The sequence below is a fragment of the Malaclemys terrapin genome, chromosome 4, assembly GCF_027887155.1.
Source record: "Malaclemys terrapin pileata isolate rMalTer1 chromosome 4, rMalTer1.hap1, whole genome shotgun sequence".
NCBI lineage: Eukaryota > Metazoa > Chordata > Testudines > Emydidae > Malaclemys > Malaclemys terrapin.
Window position 1 is genome coordinate 140,126,992 of NC_071508.1, and position 26,851 is coordinate 140,153,842.

The 26,851-nt window shown below is 42.2% G+C and overlaps 1 protein-coding gene across 3 annotated transcripts in view; it reads right to left on the reverse strand.

Annotated features, from left to right (window-relative positions):
• Positions 1-26,851, reverse strand: part of MNAT1 (MNAT1 component of CDK activating kinase) — a 193,839-nt gene that overhangs the window by 118,839 nt on the left and 48,149 nt on the right. For 2 of the 3 annotated variants that reach the window (XM_054026944.1, XM_054026946.1), the window contains exons 2-5: positions 19,824-19,976; positions 18,297-18,370; positions 5,441-5,544; positions 1,725-1,865 (exon numbers count right to left, since the gene is read on the reverse strand). In XM_054026944.1, the coding sequence (XP_053882919.1) occupies positions 1,725-1,865; positions 5,441-5,544; positions 18,297-18,370; positions 19,824-19,976 (472 nt within the window). Of the gene's footprint in view, positions 1-1,724; positions 1,866-5,440; positions 5,545-8,843; positions 9,124-18,296; positions 18,371-19,823; positions 19,977-26,851 lie in introns of those variants that run through there. The other variant, XM_054026945.1, reaches the window with a different exon arrangement.

Consider the following 26,851-nt stretch of genomic DNA (forward strand, 5'->3'; position numbering starts at 1 on the left):
CTTTCTTTCTCTACTTTTAACATTACCTTTCTGTTGTTTTAAAAATATTTAGATATGTTTTAATAGCAACGCATGTGCAATCAGAGTTAAATTACCTATTTTGGTCATGTTATAAAGATTATTTATAACTGCTCTTTTCGCAAGCCATCTGGCGAACTGTATTTCCAGTAAAACCAACTGCTGTGTAAGAAAACAATGTTGGCCCCTACTAAATTAAAAGTGTATTTTAAAGCAGGACTGAACACACTTTTTAAAGTCAGAAACCAGTTCAAAACCTTTTTCCAAGCCATTAAGGAAATATACTGCGTGTACAGTGGAGTTATTAATTGGCCTGCTAGTCAGACTATGCCTAACTAAGCAGATCACGAGCATTATTACCTTAAAAGTTATAAGACTCTGCTGGATATAAAGTCTCAGATTGTTGGGGGATTTCCCTTTCTGTCGGGATACATCCACTGGAGTAAAACAAGGGGCCTTTCTGCACATCTATGCTGATGTCTAAGGAAAATGAAACACCAGCTCCTTTCAAAGAATCCAATAAAAGGCTGCCACGAACCTTGGCCCTGGGGCAAGGCAGTTCCTCAGCACAGTCCCTAAAACCGTAAAACAAACTCCTAAATCACATAACACCAATATCTCTGCATTTTAGTGGATCTCCCATAGGGTCAAAGAAGAACTCTGCATTCTCAGGAAGGGAAGAAAGTAAGTCACATCTTCAAAAAGAACCAGAAATAAAATGCAAGAGAACTGGATTAAATGTTACTTTAATGTGAGAACCAAAGCAAAGCGAAAAAATTCAGAATCAAGGTTGACAAGGCATCCGTAAAACACCCTACTGGCATAACAATATTTTTTAATATCAATTTCCATGCTTTTCTGTTTTTTCTCTGCCCATATTTTTATTTATAAATGTGCATACGCACACGCACACACAATTTTAAGACTCTCATATACAATGCATGAGTGTAACAGTATGTTGAGCTGTAAATCCAGATTAGACCACACATGCAGTGCGTAGGTTGCCCTGTGCCCCTAAATCACCATTGAATTTTTGGGTGCACAAAGAACGGTGGAGTAGAGGAAATCTAGAAGCAATCCCAGAAAGTAGGTCACTTTCCAAAAGTTTTTAAAAATAGCTGACCACTATAGATTTCCAAGAACATACTATACCTAACTCAATAATAAAATAAGACCTCTTTTCTCACTAACAGTTGTCAATATGCCTCCTATTGTTTGCTAATATTTTCAGTGCACCAAGCAGATATTCTGATCCTTTACAGTAATTTCTTACAGAAGTAGGGATGGGGAGCAGTCAGTTGCTAATTTAATGGATGGGCTGGGTAGACTCACTGGGATAGCTTTTCTGAAATCCCAGCACCTCTAACGGTCACAATGAAGTACAATACAGAACACAGACTCTTTAAAACAGGCTTGGAGGGGAAGAAATGGGATGAATTACAGAGAGAAGCAGCCAAAAACATAACAAAAACACATTCTTACTCAGTCTAATCTCCTGCATTTTGCACGATTACTCCCGGCATCATTCCTGTTAGTGTCTTACCAGATCTGTTCTCAAATGTTTGTAGGATGAAAGAAATTAAAATAAATATGAAATGTACAAAACTGATATTTTGTATCAACAGCATAAGTAGTACAAGTCCACGTCTGAAGCCACAAAAACTGAATTTAAAGCTCAAAATCTGTAGTTCTGTTTTGATACCCACCAGTTCATCCAGAAGTGCCTGTTTATTCTTCCTTTTTATAATCTGTTGCATTTGTTCCTCTTTCTGTATGAACAGTCGCCTTTGCTCATTTTCCTGTCGTTCCACCTCTAAAGCTTCCTCCAGCTCCTCTTGCTCCCGAGTCTAAAACAGGAATATTCAAAATTTATTACTGGAAAAGATTCTACATTTGGCAGATAAAGTGCTGCCATGGCACCCTTCCCCCAAGTAAAGGATGTTATCCTACAGGGGCGGCTCTAGCTTTTTTGCCGCCTCACGCATGGCAGGCAGGCTGCCTTCAGCGGCATGCTAAAGGCAGGTTCGCCGGTCCCGCGGCTTCAGCGTACCCACCACCGAATTGCCACAGGACCGGCGGACCTCCCGTAGGCAAGCCACCGAAGGCAGCTTGCCTGCTGCCCTTGCAGGGACCGGCAGGGCGCCCCCCGCGGCTTGCTGCCCCAGGCACGCGCTTGGAGCGCTGGTGCCTGGAGCCACCGCTGTTATCCAAATGTCTTTGGCAGGGATCTAGAGACAAGCAATGAAAATGATTAGAGACATAGGTAAAGGCAAAAACTTCCTATGAAAAGCCTGCAACTCTCTAGTTTACAAAGGAAACAAAATAAGAGGGTACAGGATAGGGAAAGTGAATTTGGTGCTCCTATTCACCCTCTCTGACAATACAAGAGCAAGGGGAGATTCAACTAAACTGAAAGGCAACAAATTTAAACTGATCACTTATTTAAAAAAAAAAAATACAGTGGATAATTAACCAGTAGAATGTATTGCCACAAGAGATCAATGAGGCCAAGAGTTTATTAGGAGTCATATCCATAATGAGAATAACCACAGTTACATCAGACAGGGATATAAACACGTATGCTTCAGAAATAAGCCAATCACAAACTGATGGGGCTTAGGAAGAATGACCCCCGCCATGGGCAGGTTATGCCATAGTAATCCCCTATATTGTTTCATGCATCTTCCTAGAACATAAGAATGACCATACTGAGTCGGACCATTGGTCCATCTAGCCCACTATCCTGTCTTCCAACAGCGGCCGGTGCCAGATGATTCAGAGGGAGTAACAGAACAGGGCAATTTATCAAATGATTCATCCCGTTGTCCAGTCCCAGCTTCTAGCAGTGAGAGGTTTGGGGACACCTAGATCATGGTGTTACATCTCTGACCATCTTGGCTAATAGCCATTCATGGACTTATCCTTATCTTATCTTAGAACTTATCTAATTCTTTTCTGAACCCAGTTATGTTTTTGAGCTTCACAACATCCCCTGGCAATGAGTTCCACAGGTTGACTGTGCATTGTGTGAAGTTCTTCCTTTTGTTTGTTTTAAAACTGCTGCCTATTAATTTCATTGGGTGACTCCTGGTTCATGTGTTATGTGAAGGGGGAAATAAAACTTCCTTATTCAGTTTCTCCACACCATTCATGATTTTATAGATCTCTATCATATGTCCTCTCATTTGTCTCTTTTCTAAGATGAGCTGTCCCAGTCTTTTTAATCTCTCCCCATATGGAAGCTTTTCCATACCTCTACTCATTTTTGCTGCCCTTCTCTGTACTTTTTTTAATTTGAATACATCTTTTTTGAGATGGGGCGACCAGAACTTCATGCGGTATTCAATATGTGGGCCTACATGGATTTATACAGTGGCATCAGAATGCCAGGGGTTCTGACAGAGGTGCTGAAACAATTTTTATAGTGGGGGTGCTGAGAGCCATTGAACCAAACTGTAAATCTTGTATATAATGGAATCCACTTCAAGCCAGGAGATGTGGTACCACCCCTAGCACTTCTGCCTTCTGTCTTCTTAGCTATCCCTTTCCTAACGTTCCCTAACATTGTTAGATGTTTGCCCGCCGCTGCACATTGAGCAGCTGTTGTCAGACAACTATCCACAATGACTCCAAGATCTCTTTCTTGAGGTGTAATCGCTAATTTAAACCCTTTTGCTTTGTATGTATAGTTGGGGTTACGTTTTCCAATGTACACTACTTTGCATTTATTTACATTGAATTTCATCTGCCATTTTCTTGCCCAGTCACTCAGTTTTATGAATTCCCTTTTAAGTCTTTCAGTCAGCTTTGGACTTAACCATATTGAGTAATTTTGTATCATTTGCAAACTTCGCCACCTCACTGTTTACCCTTTTTTTCCAAATCATTTATGAATATGTTGAACAGCACTGGTCCCAGTACAGATCCTCAGGGGACCCCGCTATTTACCGGTCTCCTCTGATGCATCTGATATTGGACAGTCAGACAGGATATCAGACTACATGGACCTCTTGTCTGATCTGATATGGCAATTGCTATGTTCCTACAAGTTATACATAACCTGAATGATCTTTGATTTCGGAAAAGGAAATACAATGCATCACCTTTGCCCTCACTGTTTTATACACATACATGGATATATGGAGGAGCTCTCTATTTGTTAAAACAACGAGGAGTCCTTGTGGCACTTTAGAGACTAACAAATTTATTTGGGCATAAGTTTTTGTGGACTAAAACACATTTCAACTCTCTATTTGTTGGTACTACTCCAGTCCAACACCTTCCTTCACAAACAAGGGAAACTCTGGTTCTCAGAAGGAATGGTTCAAATTTATTATTTTCAGACTCCAAACTCCTAACATGAGCGTTGAGTGCAAAAGGAATGCAGGATCAGGCCTTATTGTGTCATTTCTGTTACTATAGTTGCCTGAATTGAAACATTTTCTTCTCAAAATGATGTATATTTTTAATGCTGGAAGAAACACTTAAAACATTGACAAAGAGTCCTGTGGCACCTTATAGACTAACAGAAGTATTGGAGCATAAACTTTCATGGGTGAATACCCACATGCGTCTGACGAAGTGGGTATTCACCCACGAAAGCTTATGCCCCAATACTTCTGTTAGTCTATAAGGTGCCACAGGACTCGGTCGCTTTTTATAGATCCAGACTAACACAGCTACCCCTCTAATACTTAAAACATTATAGACAAACTTTTTTTTTTTTTTTTAAATAAATAAAAAAAATCCTTGCCAGGCTACTTTTAAAGGAGAGCAGAACTTTGTCTGAATCATATTTCAATAAAAAACCTACAGGAAAGTATGCATAGCCTGCATACAGAACACGTATTTTATAACCCTCTAAGAAGCTGTATCATCATTAGCACTTAAAAAGGCTTTTGTCTTGTTAAAGTATAAAAGTTTGTTTCACTATCACTCGTTTTAAATTTTGCATAAGCCAGGCCTTTGTTTTCCCATTCTCCAACTCTCTCTTGGGAGCTTCATAATGTCTGTGTCTGGATTTTTTTTTTTTTCTTCCTTTGGATGAGAAAGAAATTATTGTTCTGGAGTAGGAATGAATCCAGTCTCTTCTGGATATTGTCCAAATACACTGCCAGCATACATATGTTTAGAAGAGCCTGCATTTACTACCTAGCTATGTCAGTCCCTCTCTCTAAACCCTCGTCAAAACAACAAGCACACAAAATTCAGCTGTCAACATGATCTCCTGAAGCAAGCAAATCTTTGATAGAGAATACTTGCATATCACATTTTTCTTACTATGGAGTGTGTCAGTATGCGTGTCGGAGTTTCTTCTTTTTTCTTTTCTCCTTTAAGACAGCATTTTACAACTATTCCTCTTTAAAATACTTAATTCCTCAACTACTGAATAAGAAATTTTTTTTAAAAACAGCAAACTAACCAGTTTTATCTTGTTTTTCTGAATGACTTCTTTGTTATCCTTCTGGTACATATCCATTTTCTTTTTGGTGTTCTCCAAATCCACATTGTTCGTCAAGTTAAACACTGTATTGATATTTAAAAAAAAATGCATGAAATCATAGTATTAACCTGGTGTACACACACACACACACACAAAATAAGTATTACCTTTATTTAATGCTCCTTGTCCCTACCACATTAGCAGCATATACCTAACTGAATGTCATAAAGTCACTTGGACACACGAAGGCCAGATCCTGATCTTTGTTACATCACTGTCAACTCCATAGCAACTTAAATTTACTTGGAGTTCTTGCAAATTTATACCTACATAATTGAAATTAGAACCTGATTTTTTGCTTCCTTCATGGGATACTGGTAGCTTAATTCCTTGAACAGCATCAATAGCCAAGATACACAAAAACTGGCCTTTATAACAAGTAGTTTATGGCTAAGAAGAACCTAAACCAGAGGTCCCCAAATTGTGGGGCAACCACCACCCCAGGAACACTGAGGAGCATTCAAGGTGTGATGGCAGGCTGGGCCAGCCCCAACTGGGGGCTGGGAGGGAGTGCCACCCAGCCCCTCCCCACCCCCAGCCACAGCCCTGGCTCCCAGACCTGTGCATAACTCCATCCCCAGCCTTGGCGCGGCTCTGGACCTGGCCGGGGCCCGGGCTGCCAGCCCCCACCGAGACGGACTGTGGCTCTGCTCCTGCTCTCCACCTTGGCCCCTGGCCATGGCTCCATCCCTGCCCCCCAACCCAGCCCCCTTACCCTTGTCCACATCCCGCCCCCCCCCCCCCCCCCACTCCCCAGCTGCAGCCCCGTTCCTGGCCCTGGCTCCAGGGGGGCCAGGGGATTGCAGACAGGAGGAATGGGGAGCAAGTTTGGGGGCCACTGAACTAGACTAAGTAGAATACACACACACACACACACACACACACACCCCTCATTACAAATGAGGCCCTTCCATTTCCTATGGGTCATCTTGGCACAAGGACTTTGATAGGACTTTATTGCTTTACTATACGGTGGAAATCTAGATTTCTATATTCTTTAAGAGTTCCGAAGCGCAAGGACGCACAGTTACATTTGCCCTTGCTGAAAATCTCCACATTTATGCAGAGATCCATAAAAAGAAAACAAGTTAACTTATTACTCAATGCTATGTGTTGTGTTAAACCTTCTTTGTACACAACAAATATTAGGAGGATTTTCCTCATTTAAATTATGCAACAAGATGAAGGCTATGCGGCCAGCCCCTTTGTTTCGCTGAACATTCCCAATCATGTATATCTGAACTAAAGATGCCTCCAGGAATAGAGCAGCTTCTGTAGCAGGCAGATTGAAAGAACTAGGTGTGCAGGGGATTAGTAATTAGATACAGAGCCTTCACCACTAAGTCACTGGTTCAAATTGGGGTCAAGTCAATTCTGACTCAAAGTCATTATCACATGAAGATCATTTGGTGGCCTCAGTCCAGTTCAGAGTGGACACCAGAGAGATCACCATACCCCTAAAACTAGCATAGATGGCAACCCACTCAGCGTGAATCAACCTGGATACTGTACAGTCCAGTCACACTCTTTATGTGGCCCCTCCAGAACACGGATCAGGTACATTGACATGACAGAGCAGGGAAGCTCGCACTGTCACTGATAAACCCCTCGCAAACTAGAAAGGACACAGTCCCGGCCACAAAGAGCACACACAATCTGAATCGTGAGGAGAAGAAGGATGTTCCAGTGGCTAAAGTGCTAGCCTGGGAGTCAGGAGTTATGGGTTCAATACCTGCTCTGCCACAGACTTCTTGTGTGACCTTGGACAAGTCACTTCATCTTTGTGCCTCAGTTTTTCCCCCATCTGTAAAATGGGGATAATAGCACTGTTCTACCTTGTGGTGCTGTTGGGAGGAAATAATGTATTCAAGATGGTGAGATGCTCAGATACCCCAGTAATGGTGCCTTATATTATATAAGTGGTGTGCCGAGTCTTCATTTATTCACTCTAATTTAAGATTTCGTGTGCCAGTAATACATTTTAATGTTTTTAGAAGGTCTCTTTCTATAAGTCTAATATATAACTAAACTATTGTTGTATGTAAAGTAAATAAGATTTTTAAAATGTTTAAGAGGCTTCATTTAAAATTAAATTAAAATGCAGAGCCCCCAGACCAGTGGCCAGGACCCAGACAGTGTGAGTGCCACTGAAAATCAGCTCGCGTGCCACCTTCGGCACGCGTGCCATAGGTTGCCTATTCCTGATCCAGATCATTAATGAAGATGTTGAACAAAACTGGCCCCAGGACCGACCCCTGGGGCACTTTGCTTGATACCGGCTGCCAACTAGACATTGAGCCATTGATCACTTCCCATTGAGCCCGACGATCCAACCAGCTTTCTGTTCACCTTATGGTCCATTCATCCCATCCATACTACTTTACCTTGCTGGCAAGAATACTGTGGGAGACAGCATCAAAAGCTTTGCTAAAGTTAAGGTATAATCACGTCCACTGCTTTCCCCATATCCACAGAGCCAGTTATCTCATCATAGAAGGCAATCAGGTTGGTCAGGCATGACTTCATAGAACCACAGAATATCGAGGTTGGAAGGGACCTCAGGAGGTCATCTAGTCCAATGCCCTGCTCAAAGCAGGACCAATCCCCAACTAAGTCATCCCAGCCAGGGCTTTGTGACTTGCCCTTGGTGAAGCCATGTTGACTATTCCTGATCACCTTCCTCTCCAAGTGCTTCAAAATGAATTCCTTGAGGACCTGCTCCATGATTTTTCCAGGGACTAAGGTGAGGCTGATCCGTCTGTAGCTCCCCAGATTCGCCTTCTTCCCTTTCTTAAAGATGGGCACTATATTAGCCTTTTTCCAATCGTCCGGGACCTCCCCTGATCGCCACAAGTTTTCAAAGATAAAAAACAATGGCTCTGCAATCACATCAGCCAACTCCCTCAGCACCCTCGGATGCACTGCATCCAGCCCCATGGACTTGTGTATGTCCAGCTTTTCTAAATAGTCTTTAACCTGTTCTTTCACTACTGAGCGCTGCTCACTTCCTCCCCATACTGTGCTGTCCAGTGCAGCAGTCTGGGAGCTGACCTTGTCTGTGAAGACAAGGCAAAAAAAGCATTGAGTACTTCAGCTTTTTTCACATCATCTGTCACTAGGTTGCCTTCCCCATTCAGTAAGGGTCCCACACTTTCCCTGACCACCTTATTACCCTTCACATCCTTTGCTAGCTGCAACTCCAATTGTGCTTTGGCCTTCCTGATTACACCCCTGCCTGCTCAAGCAATATTTTTATACTCCTCCCTAGTCATCTATCCAAGTTTCCACTTCTTGTAAGCTTCCTTTTTGTGTTTAAGCTCACCAAAGTTGTCTCTGTTAAGCCAAGCTGGTCGCCTGCCATATTTGCTGTTCTTTCTGCACATCGGGATGGTTTGTTCCTGTGCCCTCAATTCGGCTTTTTTAAAATACAGCCAGCTCTCCTGGACTCCTTTCCCCCTCATATTAGCCTCCCAGGAGATCTTGCCCATTAGTTCCCTGAAGGAGTCAAAGTCTGCTTTTCTGAAGTTCAGGGTCCGTATTCTGCTGCTCTCCTTTTTTCCTTCTGTCAGGATCCTGAGCTCGACCATCTCATGGTCACTGCTGCCCTCTACGCATGGAAGTGCTCAGTAATTCAACAGGACACAAGTGTAGCTGATAAAAAATTAGAAATAGTCTAATCTAATAGGCAGGAAACACATCTCGCTGGTTCCATTAGCTTATGTTTGTCCATTTAATTTACATCCTTTCTTCACTCACACTTTGCATAGGTACAATGGCAGAAGTGAGCCTCTGGGAGAGTTCTGAAGTAGGCAAGGGAGCGGTCTCAGCCCACAGATCAGGCGAGGGCATTCCATGCAGAAAAGGGCAGCAAAGAAGTGGTGGGAGTGGCAGAAGGGAACAAAAGGACAAAGCAGGTATCATTGGCAGAACAAAAAGGGAGACACACAATGACAGAGATATAGGTTGCTGCTGAGTAGCTTTTAGTCTGGAATGAAGTGACAAGGAGCTGGAACCAATGATAGTGGCACAAGAATGGTGGTGGGGGCATGACGCCACTCATATTTCAAACAAAAGTAACTTTGGAAAAATACAGCACACTCTTGTAACCAGTGAGTTAGCATTCATTTTCAGGAAGCATGGCTAATTCCATTGGTCTGGGTTAAAAAAAAAAAAAAAAAAAAAACCATTAGTATAGCATCATTAAAGCTTGACAAACTTTTGTAGCTGCCTAAAACATTTAGGGATAGCTAACGTAATATATCTAGTTTTCACCCTGACACAGCAACGGGAATCACGGGCCTAGGTTCCCACCCAGAGAGCTCAATATTTATCCCTGGGTGACGGAAATTTGTAATCCCTTCAACTGGAGCAATTGGGCTGAATGTGATGAATATAAGGTGGTGTGGTAGATTATAACCAAAAAACAAATGAACAAATGCTTTGTATCCCTTTCTTACAAGGAAATAATGATCGAAAAGATTTTCAATTTATTTTAAACTGACTTTCAGAATTGATGAATCCCACAACCCCAGACTGACTTCAGAGTTATTTCGGAGGCAGGATGGTCTTGTGGCTTAGGCCCTTAATTGGTACTCAGAAATCTGAGTTTAATTCCCAGCTCTGCCACACACTCCCTATGTGACATTGGGTAAATCATTTAACGCCTCTTTGGGTAGGTCTACACTTACCTCCGAGTCCGGCGGTAAGCAATCGATCTTCTGGGATTGATTTATCGCGTCTTGTCTAGAAGCGATAAATCGATCCCGGAAGTGCTCGCCGTCGACGCCGGTACTCCAGCTTGGCGAGAGGAGTACGCGGCATCGACGGGGAAGCCTGCCTGCCGCGTCTGGACCCGCGGTAAGTTCGAACTAAGGTACTTCGAATTCAGCTACGTTATTAACGTAGCTGAATTTGCGTACCTTAGTTCGAAGTGGGGGGTTAGTGTGGACCAGGCCTATGTGTCTCTTTCCTCAGCTATAAAAATGGGAAAAATAATACTACTTTTCTCCCACACTTCATCTCCTTGCTCTATTTAGATTTTAAGTTTTTAGGGCAGAGACTATCCCTTATTATGAGGACCTATAGCACCTAGCACAATGGACCCTTGACCTCAGCTGGGGCCACTAGATGTTGTTGTAATACAAGTAAATAATAGTGAATGCTCTCTACCTTTGAAAGCTGGACCCTTGTGTTTTGAGGGAGGTTGCTCAACATGGATTTTCATTTTTTACGCTGTTCTCTCCCAAGAGAGAGAGCATTTTTCAACATTATATTGCTCTGAAATCTTAGACTTGGAAAAAAAAAAAAAGCACAGGGAATAACTGTACTATTTTAGCAACGCAACATTTATTGTAGCAATGTTTCCTCAAGAAAACTGGTTATTTTAATCTTGTTTTGACCTCCAGCTTTCCAACCTGTAGCTCCCAACTGACAAGCTGTTAGACATTTGGGTACAGAGGCTGAAAAGAATTGTCATGTGAAAATGCTGGCGTACAACCACATTTCTGATCAGAGCCCTGCAATGAAAGTAGCTGCATGTGAGCGCCGGCACTTCCTACAATTTAAATCCAACACAACAGCTCTCTAAACCTATGATTACACAAGAAAGAAAAAGCACATGACAGAGGTACACTGCCCTAGCAGGATACCCAGGTACACTTCAGGTGCATGTGGAGGTAGAAGATGAGAAGCCAAATGCCTTTGGTTACCTGAGCAGCAGGGGTATTCCTCTATAACCTCACTGCTGGATGATTTTCTAAACTCTGTTTTACTAACGTGGTTGTTTGGAGAGTTTTTTTTCAAACTGAACCATAATAGGCTGAACGGGTCCTGATGCATGCTGACAAACTTCATATCTGCATGGTTCAAAAACATTCACAGTGGGACCACGAGGGTGGGGAAGGCAGAATAAATCTCTCTCTCTCACACACACACACACACACACACACACACACACACACTTTATCTTCTGAAGCCATTCCAAATCCACAATCGGCCCTTAGAACCCCTATAACTAAGTAGGCTAGACACCAATCACTCCTCTCGCCTTCTGCCCCCACTGAACAGAACATCAGCTTCTTTCTTCTGCTTCCTCACCCAGACCCAAACCAAGGTGTCAGAATAGCTACCGGTACCTCACAAGCTATCTCCCCCCCCCAGTTGTAAGCAGCAGCTCCCTGCATAGGACCTCTCTCGGCTCTATGCAAGTTCCTCTGCACCCTCCTCATACCATAGGAGCATAAAAACAACCATACTGGGTCAGACCAATAATCCATTTAGCCCAGTATCCTGTCTTCCAACAGTGGCCAATGCCAGGTGCTTCAGAGGGAATTAACAGAACAGGCAATTGAATGATCCATCCTGTCGTCCACTCCCAGCTTCTGGAAAACAGATACTAGAACACTCAGAGCATGAGGTTGCATCCCTGACCATCCTGGCTAATAGCCATTGATGGACCTATCCTCCATGAACTTATCTTTTTTTGAATACTCTTCTAGACTGTGCGTTGTGTGAAGAAATACTTCCTCTTTTGTTTCTTTTAAACCTGCTACCTATTCAATTTCATTGGATGACCCCTCGGTCTTGTGTTATGAGAAAGAGTAAATAACACTTCCTTATTTACTTTCTCCACACCAGTCAAGATTTTATAGACCTCTATCATATCCCCACTTAGTCGTCTCTTCTCCAAGCTGAAAAGTCCCAGTCTTTTTAATCTCTCCTCATATGGAAGGTGTTCCATATTCCTAATAATTTTTGTTGCCCTCTCTGTACGTTTTCCAATTCTAATAGATTGTTTTGAGATGGGGCAACCAGATCTGCAAGCAGTATTCAAGATGTGGGAGTACCATGGATTTATATAGTGGCATTATGATGATATTTTCTGTCTGATTATCTATCCCTTTCCTAATGGTTCCTAACCTTCTGTTAGCTTTTTTCACTGCTGCTGCATATTAAGCTGATGTTTTCAGAGAACTATCCACAATGACTCCAAGATCTTTTTCTTGAGTGGTAACAGCTAATTTAGACCCCATCATTTTGTATGTACAGTTGGGGTTATGTTTTCCAATGTGCCTTACTTTGCATTTATCAACACTGAATTTCAGCAGCCATTTTGTTGCCGAGTCACCATCAGGAGTGTATGAATCACTGGCTTGGGAAGGTTAGCCCCCAGCCCTGACTTTCTGCTTAAGGCCCGGCCCCTTCAGCACATCCACCCCCCACTGCAGCTGCCGGCCCCTGCCCCAGGCTAGTGCCGGGAGGGAGGGAGGCGTGACCCCAATGTCAGCCCAAGCTGGGGCCACAGCACATGGGAAGAGCCAATTCGCAGAGCAAGAAGCAGGAAGGGAACTGGAGGCAGAGCATGGGCAGGGCCACTCCTGGCTGTTTGGGGAGACACAGCCTCCCCCAGCCTATGATACCCACCACCCATGCCAGTCACCCAGTTTTGTGAGATCCCTTTGTAACTCTCTGAAGTCTGCTTTGGACTTCACTACCTTGAGTAATTTTGCTACCTCACTGTTGAATCACTACCCTTTTTCCAGTGCCTAGCCTGAGGAAGCAGTCAGGAACTGGCAATGGGGAAGGCAGGTTGCAGGGGGGAAGCAGGTTTCAACTAAGGGCCAAATCACAATTCTCAGTAGGGATGTAAGCAGGCCACAGGCAGCAAACAGATTCACTTCCTTGCTTCATCAGTGCACCTCCCAGCACCTTCCCTTAACTCCCCCAAAATGTCTAAAACATCAAGGTTTAAAACATTAAAAAGAGTTAGATTTGGTCTAACCTAGATTATAAAAACCTACATTGGCAAGTATGCAAGCTAAACTCTTGGATGTAGAGCCTTCTTTGCTGGTCATTATCTAGCCAAAACTAGACTTAATAGCATACACAATCTAATGGCTAAATCTTCTAAAAGCACTACTTCCTAACCAAAAAGTTAAAAAAAAAAAAAAAAAAAAAAATCGCTATTCAATTACAACTTAGCTTAGCAGGCTGGCATGCTCCTTTTTGTTAAGGGCGTTTAATAGAATTATTCTTGGTCTATGAATAACAGCGGATATTTGAGGATTGGTGAACATAAGCCATAGAATAAACAATACTTCAACCACGAGCATTTAAAAATATGGTGTCACCATATTGATGGTTGAGCCAAATTCCATAGAATTTAAACTGACCTCAGTAAGGAGTGTTACTCAGATATGGTCTGTAGAATTTGGCCTGTTATGGGTTTCGAGAGGCGGGGGCAATTTTTTAAATTTTAATAGCAACATTTAAAAAAACAAATAATAAGTTTCAAACCAACAAGCAAAGAGTTAAAACCAGGAATCCTACATTACTCCTAGCTTTAAAAAAAAAAAAAAAAAAAAAAAAATCGGTAAAAAAAAATATATATATATATATATATATATATATTATATATATGAACATGACTAGCAAAGCAGATGGCTATTCTGCAAAGATTTCAAAGGGAAGCCAGTCTTATTACTTTCTATTCCTGAAGCATAATATAAGCTCATATAATGGACCTGACAATCTTAAAACTAAAGACACAGAAGCCGATTTGTATATGAGAATTATTTACTTCCTCATTCATCTCACATTGGTTGGTTTAGAAGTTGACCTGCCTTTAGACAGCTGGTTGAAATACAACAAGAAGCCTATTGTATTTTCTGAAACGTTTAATTCTATTTAGGCAAAACTCCACAGATTTCCTGAAATCCAGCCTTGACAGAGTGAGATAATCTCTTTTTTTAAAAATGCTACTAATTAATCTCATAACAAAAGGAAAAACAATCTGCTAGTTTATTATGGAATTTAAAATTAACCTTTGAGACCAACCTTAAAGCCATGTGGAACAATCACTGGTCTGGGAAAGCAGCATTGTTTATGGTAAATAAATCCATCACTGGTGTTTAAATCAGCATCATCAAAATCTCTCACATGGTCTATTGAAGACATTACCAACTTTGAGCCTTCTCTTGCTAATTAGTGTTTCTTTTAACGCAGATAGCTATGATTGCTAGAAAGAGTTCTTGCCATTGAGAAATATTCAAGCAAGATTCTCCTGTGAGGGAGAATGGCTGGAGGACATATGTTGCAGCCATGATTCACCAGCCCAACCCCAACCCCTTCCATTCTGGGGCATAAGGAGTTCTTGCTGAAGCAGACCGAAACAGCCAACTAGGAACATGGACTACCTGCAAGAGCCCCAATCCATGTGCCCAGCCCTTATCCACAAGGGAAATGCATGGATTCTCCTGCACCGGGGCCACCCATGACTGTAGAATCAGGAACAAGATTTAACCCAAATGGATTAAAATAAGCAACTACAGAACTAGAATCACATGACTTTACAAAGCAACCAAAGTGTATGGATGTCACAAAACAATCTGACAACAGGCAGTCAATGTACTTTATAATGAAGTTTATGTTATCAGCTGGGAAGTAGTCAAGATTTTCTTTCCTAGTTCCTAATGAGGTAAAAATGGATTTATTGTGCTGCCTTACCAATAAAATAAAAAGGTCAATGAATATTTCTCCTACAGGTTAGCACTTTCCTAATTCTCAGGTCCATTAATTACCCAATAGATATTCAAAAACAAAATTGTAAATCGTTATCCTGCCATATATTATACACATGGACTTAGTGCTTAATGTAGATTCTCCACTCTCTGTGAGCCAAGGGGTGAAAACATTATTACTGGTGTAAGACATCTATAAGTTAAAAACTTACTGGTAAGTACTGGTGTAGCACAAACACCACTTTTCCTACCCCATCATTTCTGAGCAGTCATCATAATGCTCATTGCCACTTAGAGACTGGGCGTGGCAGAGAGATGAATACTGAAGGCACAGAGCTTCAGAACAAAGCTGATTGCCAACGCTCCATCACCTCCCCCAAAAACACTGCTTTCAGCATCAACTGAAGATAGCAAAATGTCCCAACCTCTTCTGCCCGTACCCTCTTTCAGGGCTAGGGTGGAAAAATCAATACTCCATCTGGAAAAACCTAAATTAGAAATTATGAATGATGGATGTTCCAGCTAAGTTCTCTTTTTACTGTAAAAAGAATTTTTTTTTAAAAAAAAGTGCTTGCACGGTTACAATTATTTCCAATTACTCATCCCCATCAGGTCAAATAAGGGACATTTTAGCTTGGGCAGGTGCAGAAACTCTCCATATCTTTGTCGTCTTTTACATTTTGAGAGAGCTGCATGCCTCTGCATTGTGCCGTTTCCTTTGTTAATGAAGTTGATGTGAACCACAGGGAAAACAGGTAAAAACTCACACACATTAGTTCTTTACATCCAGTAAGCATTCACTAGATAGTGACTTGTGTTCATGCCAAAATTACTACACAACGGTTACAATAAAAAAGGCTTTGAAAAGTAGGAAGATAAGTTCTTACCCATAGGGCACATGAATAGTAGTCACTTTTTCCCCACTTAACTATACTGCATGCTTTAAAAAGCAGTAATTATTATTAACTATGTGTATGGCAGTAATGCCTAGAGGCCCTACTCAAGGATCAGGACCAAACTGTGTTAAGTACTGTATACGCACATCCTAAAAAGACAGTCCCTGGCTCAAAGAGCTCAAAACTAAGTTTAAAAAAAATAGTGTAAGAAGCAATATGGAAGGGAAGAGAGTAGGGAGCATATAAAAAGGGTCTGACTCAAGTTGTTGTACTTGTAAGGCTTATTCCTGCTCTTGTGAGGCACATGTACGTCCCATTGATTTCAATGAGTGTTGTGCCCAGCTGACCCAAAGGAGAACTAATCCCATTCATTTTTTCGTGGTGTTAACGACAATTAAGTGTTTACAATATTCTAAAAATTGTCAAACTGATTTTTCTGGGCAATTAGCATTTTTTAATGGTCAATTCTAAACCACTTCAAAAAGTGTGTGTGAGTGTGTGTGTGAGAGTGTGAGAGAAAAAATGTAAATACTGGCAGGTCAGTACCATAATGTTTATGTTTGTTGCTATATCACCGGTGTTCTCCCTGCTCTTTCTGTTTAAAAAAAAAATAAAGGAAAATTGACTAAGCATAATAGACTTCTTGTGAAGGGGAACTGAATCTTTCAAATAAGGTTATAGATCACATCTAATGAGAGAACACACTGTAAATGACATGTGCTCAAGTTGAACTCCAAAGAAACAATCACTGGGGAAACAGCAACAAAATGTCCCAGGGGCTGCAGAGATAGACACTGCTGCATGTTTTATATATTTTGTTCTATAAACCACATTTTTATTTTAGGGCTTATGGCTTTTATTCATTTACTTTTAATTTATCAGGCATCCAGAGTAAGGTGAAACTGAACTTCAACTCACTTTTGACCTCTACCATATAAAAATCTATTCAAACCTCAACGGAAGGTCAATTTCTGCTTCCACCTACACCAGCTTCCTAATCTGCGCGCTGTATCAGCAGTCAACAGTAATGGTCATGTGTTATACAGGGGCCAGTCCGCCATGCAGCGCCTGTAGCATGGTACCGATTTGCACTTGGTTCATATTTGGCAATTTAACATCAACCGTGAGAGCTAGAAATATAAATACAATCTTAAACTCTGGAGAAGACTTGATGGTGCACATACTCCCACCCACTCAGCCAAGCTTTGCATTCACCTGAAGTGAATGGATGTTTCAAGCCCTGGTAATAGTAATAATGAGATGGAAGCCTATGGAAAATGCTACAAAATATTCTTTTCCGTTTCACGAGCACAAAATAGATTCTCCCAGCATCATTCAACAATCTGTCCAAGTTGCTAGAACCTCCTCCAGACACACACACACCCAAACACCTACCTGTCCCAAAAGCTTTGGCCTGCTTGGCTATATCTGAAGTTTCCCAGCCAAATACTTTAGCTCTCCAACTTCAACCTTCTAATGCCAACAATAACACAACATGCTACTTATAGCTGCAAAGGTGGGGAATGCAACTCTCTGAAGCTAACACCAACAAAGTTCAAAGGAATGCTTACTCTTCTTTGCTGAAGAGTTAAAAGGGAGCAAGATCACCTTCAACGTTTTTTTTTTTAAACCTCAATCATTGCCTTCCCTGAAAGCACCCAGCCCCTTCAGTCCTCCTCCAAAAAACAAACAATTTAAGAGCGACTCCTTTGAACACTTCTAGTTTTGTCTATGCAGACTCCATCACCCTGCCATAAATCCTGAGTAACTCTAAAAAAGCGGAAAATGAACTCCAATACAAACAAATTCTTCCCTCAAAGGGCAAGTCTCTGCTTCAGCAAATCCAAGGAGAAAGAGTTCAGCGTCTGCTCCTAAACCTTCCTCTCCCGCGTAGCAACATAAAATGCTGCCACTGTGGTATGTAAGGTCATCTGCTTCAAAGCAGCTTCCAACTACTGTACTCACAGAAGCAAAATGATGAAAGACACCATATGGCTGCTGTCATGGTAAATAAAGCTAACAGAGGCATATAATAAGAATTTGAATTTTTCTTCTTTGTTTAATCTTTTCTATTGCAGCACCACCAATGCCCTGTGTGCCTTTCCTTTCCAGCAATAAAACACCACTTCCTCTATGCATCAGTGTTTTTCTCTTGCAGATAAAATGTTTATTACTTAAATATGTCCCCCAATTGGACAAATATGATTAAAAATGTACAGCGAAAGTAATTAGATAAACATCAGATACCATGATAAATCCTATTAAAGAAATGCAGCTTTGATATTCTCTTAGGCAGTCAGAAGATAAAAGCCTGTGGTCTCCTGAGCACAGCACATCAAAAATGCAAGCATTAAGACTTACCAATTTCTTCTACTTCTTCCAGGAAATCATTATATTCCGTTAGACTGGAAAAGTCATCTTCTCTTTTATTGTATCTGAGAGAGACGAGAAACTAGTGTTTGCATAATGCATCGAGATGGCAGTTTAATTCAACATTGTGCTCGTTTCATACATGGTATATATGGCCAAGGATTATTATTATCAGACTACAATATGGCTCCTTTAAAGTCAACTAGGACTGCCCATCCCCAAGTGAAGAGGCCACCACTGTCTAAACCAGTGCTACACCTGAGTCTTTACCACATTTCTGGGGCTGCAAAGGAGTGGAGGCATAGGCTAGAGTGTACCAATTCCGAATCAGCTCTACAAACTACTAAAAAAAGGGCAGACTTACTAGGAGTACTCTCAGTTAGAAAATAACCACCTCAACTCCTTGGGGAAATGGCTGAAGAGTATACAGTTTGGCTTTGCGTCCATCTCTGGTACAGCCAATAAGTCCCACCGTATTTGAGTCCAGGCACCCACACCTCTCAAAGCTCACATGTGGGACACAACAATGACTCAAAATGAGGGACAGACCAAAGTTACTGATGCAACAAACATAAAATGTTGTGGGATTCATCTCTTCAGCGTCAATAACCCTTTCACACAATCCTTTAATTTCTGACAAAAACAGTTTTCAACAGTACAGGTGAGAGAACAACAATTTTACTCCTGAGGGAATTCTGCACCAAAAAACCTAAAAATTCTGCGCACGATTTAATAAAGTAACAATATAATCGTGCCGTTTTCAATTATTTTGGTAATTTTATTTCAAAATACCTGTCAGCAAGTATGTCTGTAATAATACAACAAAAAAGATTCAGGAAATGTTTTTTGACAGACAGATTCCTTACCAACACTTGTATGTCAAGCACAGAAGACTTTAAGGATATGTCTACACAGACAAGAAAAACCCATGGCTGGCCAATGCTAGCCAACTCGAGCTTGAGAGGGTCAGGGGGGCGTTTCATTCCTGTGCAGACTTCCGGGCTCAGAGTAGAGCCGGAGCTCTGGAACCCTCCCACCTTACAGGGTCCGGCCCCAGTCTTCATTTGTGGGACCCTCACATCTTCAAACTCCATGGTTCAAAAGATAGGTCCAGGTGCAACAACAACAAGGCTCTTGTTCCTTGATCCACTCACTGATTCACCTCAGAAGGACAAAGCAACTATTGTCCTCGTGCTCTAGAGCCAATTCAATTTGGAAGGTCAACCCTTTTCAAGGAGGCAAGCACAACACCCCCCACATTATATACAGTGGATCTAGTTAGGAAAGCAAAGACCCCTCAAAGGTCATGTGAGCCTCCGTTCCTAACGAGGTCAACCAGCTACATGGCTTGCAGAGCAAATCAATTCCTTTTTTAAAATAAAAATTAGACACTTAAAATTAAGACATCTGAATCTTTAGATCCCCACACATACTCCCATTGGCAAAAATAACTCCTTTTTTGAAGATGGAAATAACGTAAGTCCATTTGAATTTAGTTTTCTGAACTATGATACTCACACTTTCAATACTTTCTTGCGAATTTCCACCTCCTTGTCAATGGCAGGGTCTTCAAAAAGCTGCACTCTGAAGTTGTTCTTCCGCAGCGGGGTATTACACTCCTGACAGTTTCCGGCCCCCCGGACGAACAGCAGCTCCACACAACTCTCGCATCTGAAGGAGAGAAAAATGAGTTAAATGAAAGAGTGATGCTTAACAGTAACTGCAAGGTTAGTCTTTCCCCTGTTTATTTGCACATTATTTTTAATTTTGTGTGAATGAGAGTGAGAGAAAGGAAACAGTCTGTGCTCACGAAAGGTGCCAGGTTAACATCACTAGAAACAAATGGCCTCCATTCAAAGTACCCAAGAGCACCAGCAATGGCAGTGCAAGTTGCCCTACGTTGGCCTGGTCTAAGGAAGCCTCCTCCAGGGGGTGAGGCATTTATTCTCCCTGTTTAAACCACTTGGCCTCTTTGCTAAGAACGCCAGGTAGCCTGAATCCTCACTGCAAAGTGGGGGAGTGGATGACCTGGAAAAAGAAGGGGAGCTGGCAGAAACCCCCAGGGGTTACCTGCACTGTACACTTATCTGCCGGGTAGTCCCAGACATCTGATAATGAAGTTGTAGCCTGCTTAAACTTATAACAAATATCTCCTGTCCTCCTTTCTGTATAGCCGGACAATAAGGTATCACAATCTGGCCCTAGCCCTCCCAGCAACTATAGCTAGTATTGGGACAATTCTGTCACTGGGCCTGTGCTAGATTCAAACCAGACTCAACCACATTCAAGAGATTCTATGTCCCATTATTACCAATACCCAGTGTTAGAGTCCCCTTATTTTTTCTGCTCATAAATTCAGAGCACTGCACATAGATATATTGTACACAGATGCAGGGTGTACAAAATGCTGATTTCTACCACATTAACAAATATCTTAGTTTATAAGAGTCACTTGTTAAATGTCAGTTGACATTTAACAACAAAAGAAGAACACACACAGGACATGGAAACCAATACAAAACTCAAGATGTATTTGGGTACTCATACCATGCAAAATACTAGCACAGGACAACACCTGTTGCAGTCATGTCCTATTGTTGAGAGAGAGAGCACACTATTTATATCTTCGGTACATTAAAGCCATGAAACAGTTGTGTACTAATGGCAAAGCTTCACTGTCTCTTCCTAATCTCAGTCTGCCAGGCAAATGATTAGAGAGTTAAGAGAAATACTAAAACAGTTGTGAAGGATCTTGAAACAAAACTTCCATCCCGCTGAGCGGACTGGTTCCATTACTTATTGAGGCAGAGCAGGCTAAAGCAACCCAATTTTATTCTGCCTTCATTTAAGATTTGAAATTGCAGAACAGTGCAATTGTAATGATTTGCTCTGAGGTTATTTTGTCATTCTGCTTGTATGCTTGCTATCTTAAACACTGGCCGACTCCATTCAATTAACCAATCTTCCTCTTGGTGCCACAAGTACTCCTGTTCTTCTTTTTGTGGATACAGACTAACACGGCTGCTACTCTGAAACCTCTTATTTATATTTCACACACACTTACTACTTCTACTTCAGAAGCACAAACACATTTAAATACAATTTATCAGAGAAGGAGGAAAAAAACTTTTTAGCACATTAGACCAGAAAAAATGATGAGCTACAGGGATGTCAGCTCAAAAATTAAGTTTCTGTTCAAACTGTTTTGCCTACTATCATTTACAATCAACACCCATAACTGAAATAATAGAAAGACGGTGGGAAGGAAACGTTTTTTTACCACTATGTTTACTTTGTGCATGTGACAACCCCAATGTGTATAGACAGTTTCATTGTTTCCTTGGTTTAGGCAGTGAATTTTGTTTGTGTGGGTCTCTCACTACATCACCTGGTGCAGAAGAGAGGGTGGGGGAAGGGGACAGATTTTATTTTTAAATTAGGGAAACAAGACTGCAAAGCTACAACGATTTGCAAGTTGACCCCGGCGCTGATGTTTTTATTATAGTATTGACTAGGGACCAGCTGAGAACAGGACCCTACTGTGCCAGGCACTGTGCAAACACAGTAATATCTGAAGCAACATAACATTCTCCCTCCCTCCCCCCGAACTGACTAGATTTCAAGTTCAAACTAGACCCGACTCTGGAAAGCATCCTTACTTGGGAAAGCACCGAAGCAAGCGCTCTAGTGCTTTTCCAAATTGGGGCCAGTGTCTCTTGAAAGCTAGAAAATATCTGTCCATACCAAAAGGGTGACAGGACATCTCTAGGGGGGAAATTCCATTTCATATGGTCAAGTTACCATTTCCCTCATTTTCTAGAGCCAAATCCTGCCCTCCATTACTTATATGCAGCCCCTTTTGAGTTCAATAGGGGTTAAATCGGACTTTTTAAGGGCAGAATTTGGCACAGAGCAGGCAAAAATCTCCTGTCCAACAGCACTATCCTCACTATCCCAGAGAATGACTTCATAGAGTTGAAACTCTACACTGATCAGCCATACATGCCCTCAAGCAAAGGGAGGTCTGGCCACCTTCTCAACAATTGATCGCAGACACGTTTGATCTCAAGAATATTATTCTTTTATTAAAAGAAAAGAAATAATCTCCTGAGATCCCGTCTGACTGGTTCTCTTTGATCTCTTTGTATACCACTAAACCCAAACACATTTATAAGACAAGGACAGGCTACAGGAAAGAGGGGATTAATTCATTTTGAAAGTGCACACAGGCCCTGATCCTGATTAGGGTCCTGCTGTGCTAGGTGTTGTACAAAACAGGAAAAGAAAATATGGTTTCTGCCCCAAAAAGTTTATAATCCAAGACCTCAATCCTGCAACATGCAGATGAACTGCTGCATCCACATGGAGTCCCAGTGGAGTTCTCTACAGGCACAGCAGTCAGATCACGTGTTGCACATAGGGTGACCACCTTTTCAAAAGGCAAAAGCAGGACACACGCAGGAGATGCCGCCACTCTCTGTGCCCTGCCCTTCCCCTCCCCCCAAGGCTGCACCCCCTGGCCAGGCCGGAAGCTGGACTGGGTTAAGAGCCGCCCAGGGAGCCTGTGCTGCTGTAGGAGTTCCGGACTCTCCACCTGCCCTGGGCAGGGGGCCAAGAGGCCCCCAAGAGCAGCCCCAGTCCCATGTCTCCACCCCCGAAGCACATCACCCATGGCAGGTGGAAGGTCCAGGGCTCTCCACAGCAGCCCGGACTCCCTGGGTGGCTCTCACTACTGTCTGCTTCTGGCCTGGCCAGGGAGAGAAGGACTAGGAGATGGAGCCTCATGGCAAGGGGGAGGGGGGCTAAGGCCAACCTCTACTCCCCCACCCCACCCCACCGGCAAGAGGCTGGTGCCGCCCCTGAGCCTCGGGCAAGCACAGAGCAGCACCACAGGGAATCCAGGACAAATGCTGTCCCAGAGTCATTCAGCCCAGGACTGGGACTTGAACTCTGCATTTCAGGACTGTCCAACCCAATTCGGGATGGGTGGTCACCCTAGTTGCACATTGTAGGATCAGGGCCTAAGATGACATCACAGAGTTGTCCCAAGGAGGGTCATCCATAGGCTGTGCAGATTCAGACAATGTACCATGCATCTATTTAGCAGCAATAGTAATACCAGCTAGTGAGGCATTCCCTTACGTGCCCACCTTTTGACAATTCCATTTAGCAAATGGCAAGCCACTTAGCCTTAGTGTATCAGTTACTCTATTTAATCAGGACAAGCATTTTTGGCCCCAATTCAGTAAAGCCCTTAAGTATATGCTTAACTCCCATTGAAGTCAGTGCTTAAGGGCTTTGCTGAATTGGGTCCTTTGTCAGGACTTCAGGGAACTAATATAGCCTAATAATATAACAGAGGTTATGGATTTATTCAGACCTAAATCCTGTTCACATACAAGTCAATGGCATAATTCCTAATGATCTCAGTGGGAACTGGACCCTGAATAATGATGCATTTGACAGGGACATGTGATGCTTAACCAAATAGAAAATATAGATGTGAAATTGTGAACTCCAGTCTTAATACAGAAGATGTCAAAGAAAACTATGAATTAGCGTATCATTTGTATTCACAATATTTTATTTAATTTTACATTTGTGTGTGTCGTAAAAAACACTTTAATTGGGAGGAGTCATCCAACAGGGTATCTGGGTGGATAGGCAGTGGGGAAAGGAGTTACTAGTTTCACCTAAAAATAGGTCACACAAACGTCTAGAAGAGACCTGGACTCTTTACAGTAGAATAAGATCCGCAAGACTCAATTATTACAAAGGTCAACCAACATTTGTAGAATACTGGCAAAATGTACTAACAACTTTTTATCCCCCTTCAGAAGTGCCAAATGTTAAATGAACATCTCATGCTTATAAAAGGGCCCGTTCTATAATTACGCTGAGAAGTGTGACAGACTGACAACATTCTGCAATATCATGAATTAACTGTATGGCATGAAGATAAACTTTATGGAATTAGAGTTAATACCTTTGGGGTAAACTGTATTAAAATGCAACTGCGTACGTGGCGCTGTATGTACACCTCTACCTCAATATAACGTGACCCGATATAACACGAATTCGGATATAACGCGGTAAAGCAATGCTCGGGCGGGGGGGGGGGGGGCAGGGCTGCGCACTCCGGTGCATCAAAGCAAGTTCCATAGAACGCAGTTTCACCTATAATGCGGTAAGATTTTTTGGCTCCTGAGGACAGCGTTATATCGAGGTAGAGGTGTACCTTCCTTAGTAAGGAGGGGGGATGCTAATGTACTTCCTCCCTTATCAACCCTTTCAAGCCACTCTCCTGGAGAGGTATGCGTATATTAGGGACGTAAATATCAGTTTAAAAAGTTAACCGGTTACACGATTCAAATTATATCGTGTAACTGGTTAACCTGGCCCCGCAGGGGCTGGGACCGCTCCCGGGCTGGGGTCCCTCCTGCCGGCACGGGGCCACCAGGGTTAACAGTTACAGTCAGTTAACAGTAAGCCTAATGCTTACCAGTTAACCTTTTACATCCCTAGCATATATTAGTTCAAACTGGATTCTCCAGGGATCAGACGACAAAGAAAGGGGTTTTGGATAAATAGCCTGGTTTTAAACTGGCTCAGGACCTTCTTCCTGATCCAGCAAACAAAAGGACCCCTGGTCCGTGGAGGGCCCCAATCCATAGGGTACATTGGAAGGACTGGGCCTTATTCTGAGCTGAATTTGTAACCACAGAGGTGTGAAGGACTGTTCCTGTCAGAATCCATGTTAGGGTTGGGGTGAACCCTGGTAAGCTTATTAGCATACGTGTAGATACATTAAAACAATAAACGTGTTTTTTCTGTAATGTTTTTTATCTTAAGAGTAAAGCAGGCTTCCTTAGAGAGCACAGTGTGATACCTTATAACTAGAGCAAATAAACCTATTATCAGTCTCTGAAGAGAAAGCAAGCAGATGTCCTTGAGCAACTTGTCTATGCTGGGGATAACAGTGCAGGCAGGGAACGGTGCAGCCTGGAAATACCCCAGTCAGAAGAGAAAGACACAAGAATCTCCACCGTGAAAGGCAATGGCTGGGGAGCTGGAAGCCTGAGAGCACGCACCCTTGCTGGACAACTGACGGGAAATACAGGTGAGGTTGCCCTGAACTGCATTAGCAAGATGGCATATTTACGAGGAATGCAAATAAAAAAAACCAGCTAAATGTATTTAGCATTATGTGAATGCATTCACAACACTAAATTACTCTTGAGCTTAGCCATGAGGCTGAGAAGCACTACACTTGCCCTAAATATTTAGTTGGTAAAGAGGTCTTTCTCTGTGGTGCTTCAGAAACATTTTTTAAAAAACTTTAAGGTTTTGTGGGGAGAACATTAGATATTTCACAAAATAAGCTCTACTTACTAGAGCTGGGCATTTATTTTGGACAAACCATCTTAAAAAACAAACAAACCCTTTAAATAGTAAAATCTTGGGTGTGATCCAGCATTTTGTGCATCTCCCCATGGACTGCATTTGGTGGGGGTGGAAGGAAGAAAGGATCAGGCCCCGCTGATGCTATTCCTATGTTAAGACAAATGGAAATAGTTCACATTTTGATGGTGCTGCATATTGTTTTAGTCTGGTTGGCTGCAGAGCAAACAAAACAGCAGCATAAAGGAAGGGCTATCTCTGCAAGCAGAAGTGCTAGAAATGCTTTTTAATGAAATCTTAGATTCTGCTGAGTACAGCAAAAGTCTGCAGAAGAAGCCTAGATCCATGGCCATTACTCATTCCTAAGAACATTTTTATGGTTTTCTTTTGTTTTTGAAGCAGAGCAGTAGAGTTGTTTTATTTTCCTTCTTTGCAGAGTTGGGTTTTTATTTTATTTTTTAAGTAGAGATGTACTTTCTTCTATAGTTTAAAGTATGTTGGTTAATATGGCAGAAAAAAAATGCAGATAGATTTTTTTTTTTTTTTGTAAAGTAACCTGCATTTCATCTACGAACCATTCTGCCTAGGCACAGTTCAGATAAAATGAGAACAGATCGGAACATTTATCCCAGACTTGAATCAAAACCAAAGTGGTTCAAAGGTGGGGGGGGAGGAGTAGAGCAATTATTTTTCTCTTTTCATTTGCACTTGTCTCAGGCCTTGGCTACACTCGCGGATTCACAGCGCTGCGAGCGAGCGTGCAGCGCTGCAAGTGCTGATTACACTGACGCTTTACAGTGCTGCACTCGCTGCGCTCGGGGGGGGGGGGGGGGGGTTCACACCCCTGAGCGCAGCAAGTGCAGCGCTGTGAATTGCCAGTGTAGCCAAGGCCTCAGAGGCCTTTCTAGTTTTCAGGTGGAGCCAGAAGAGGCGGCACTAAGATACCAGCAGATGAGAGGTTTTGTTGTATATGTGAATAGGAAACAAGAAATCTCCTAAGAAAAGCTTGATCTAGTAAGATTTCTACCCTGATTTCCAGGCTGCAGATTCTTTATAGAAAGCTGACTACCCTTTTAGTGCAGATAAAAAAAAAAAAAAAAAGATTCCTGATTTCTAGACAGCTTTCAAAGTTATGTTGATTTCAC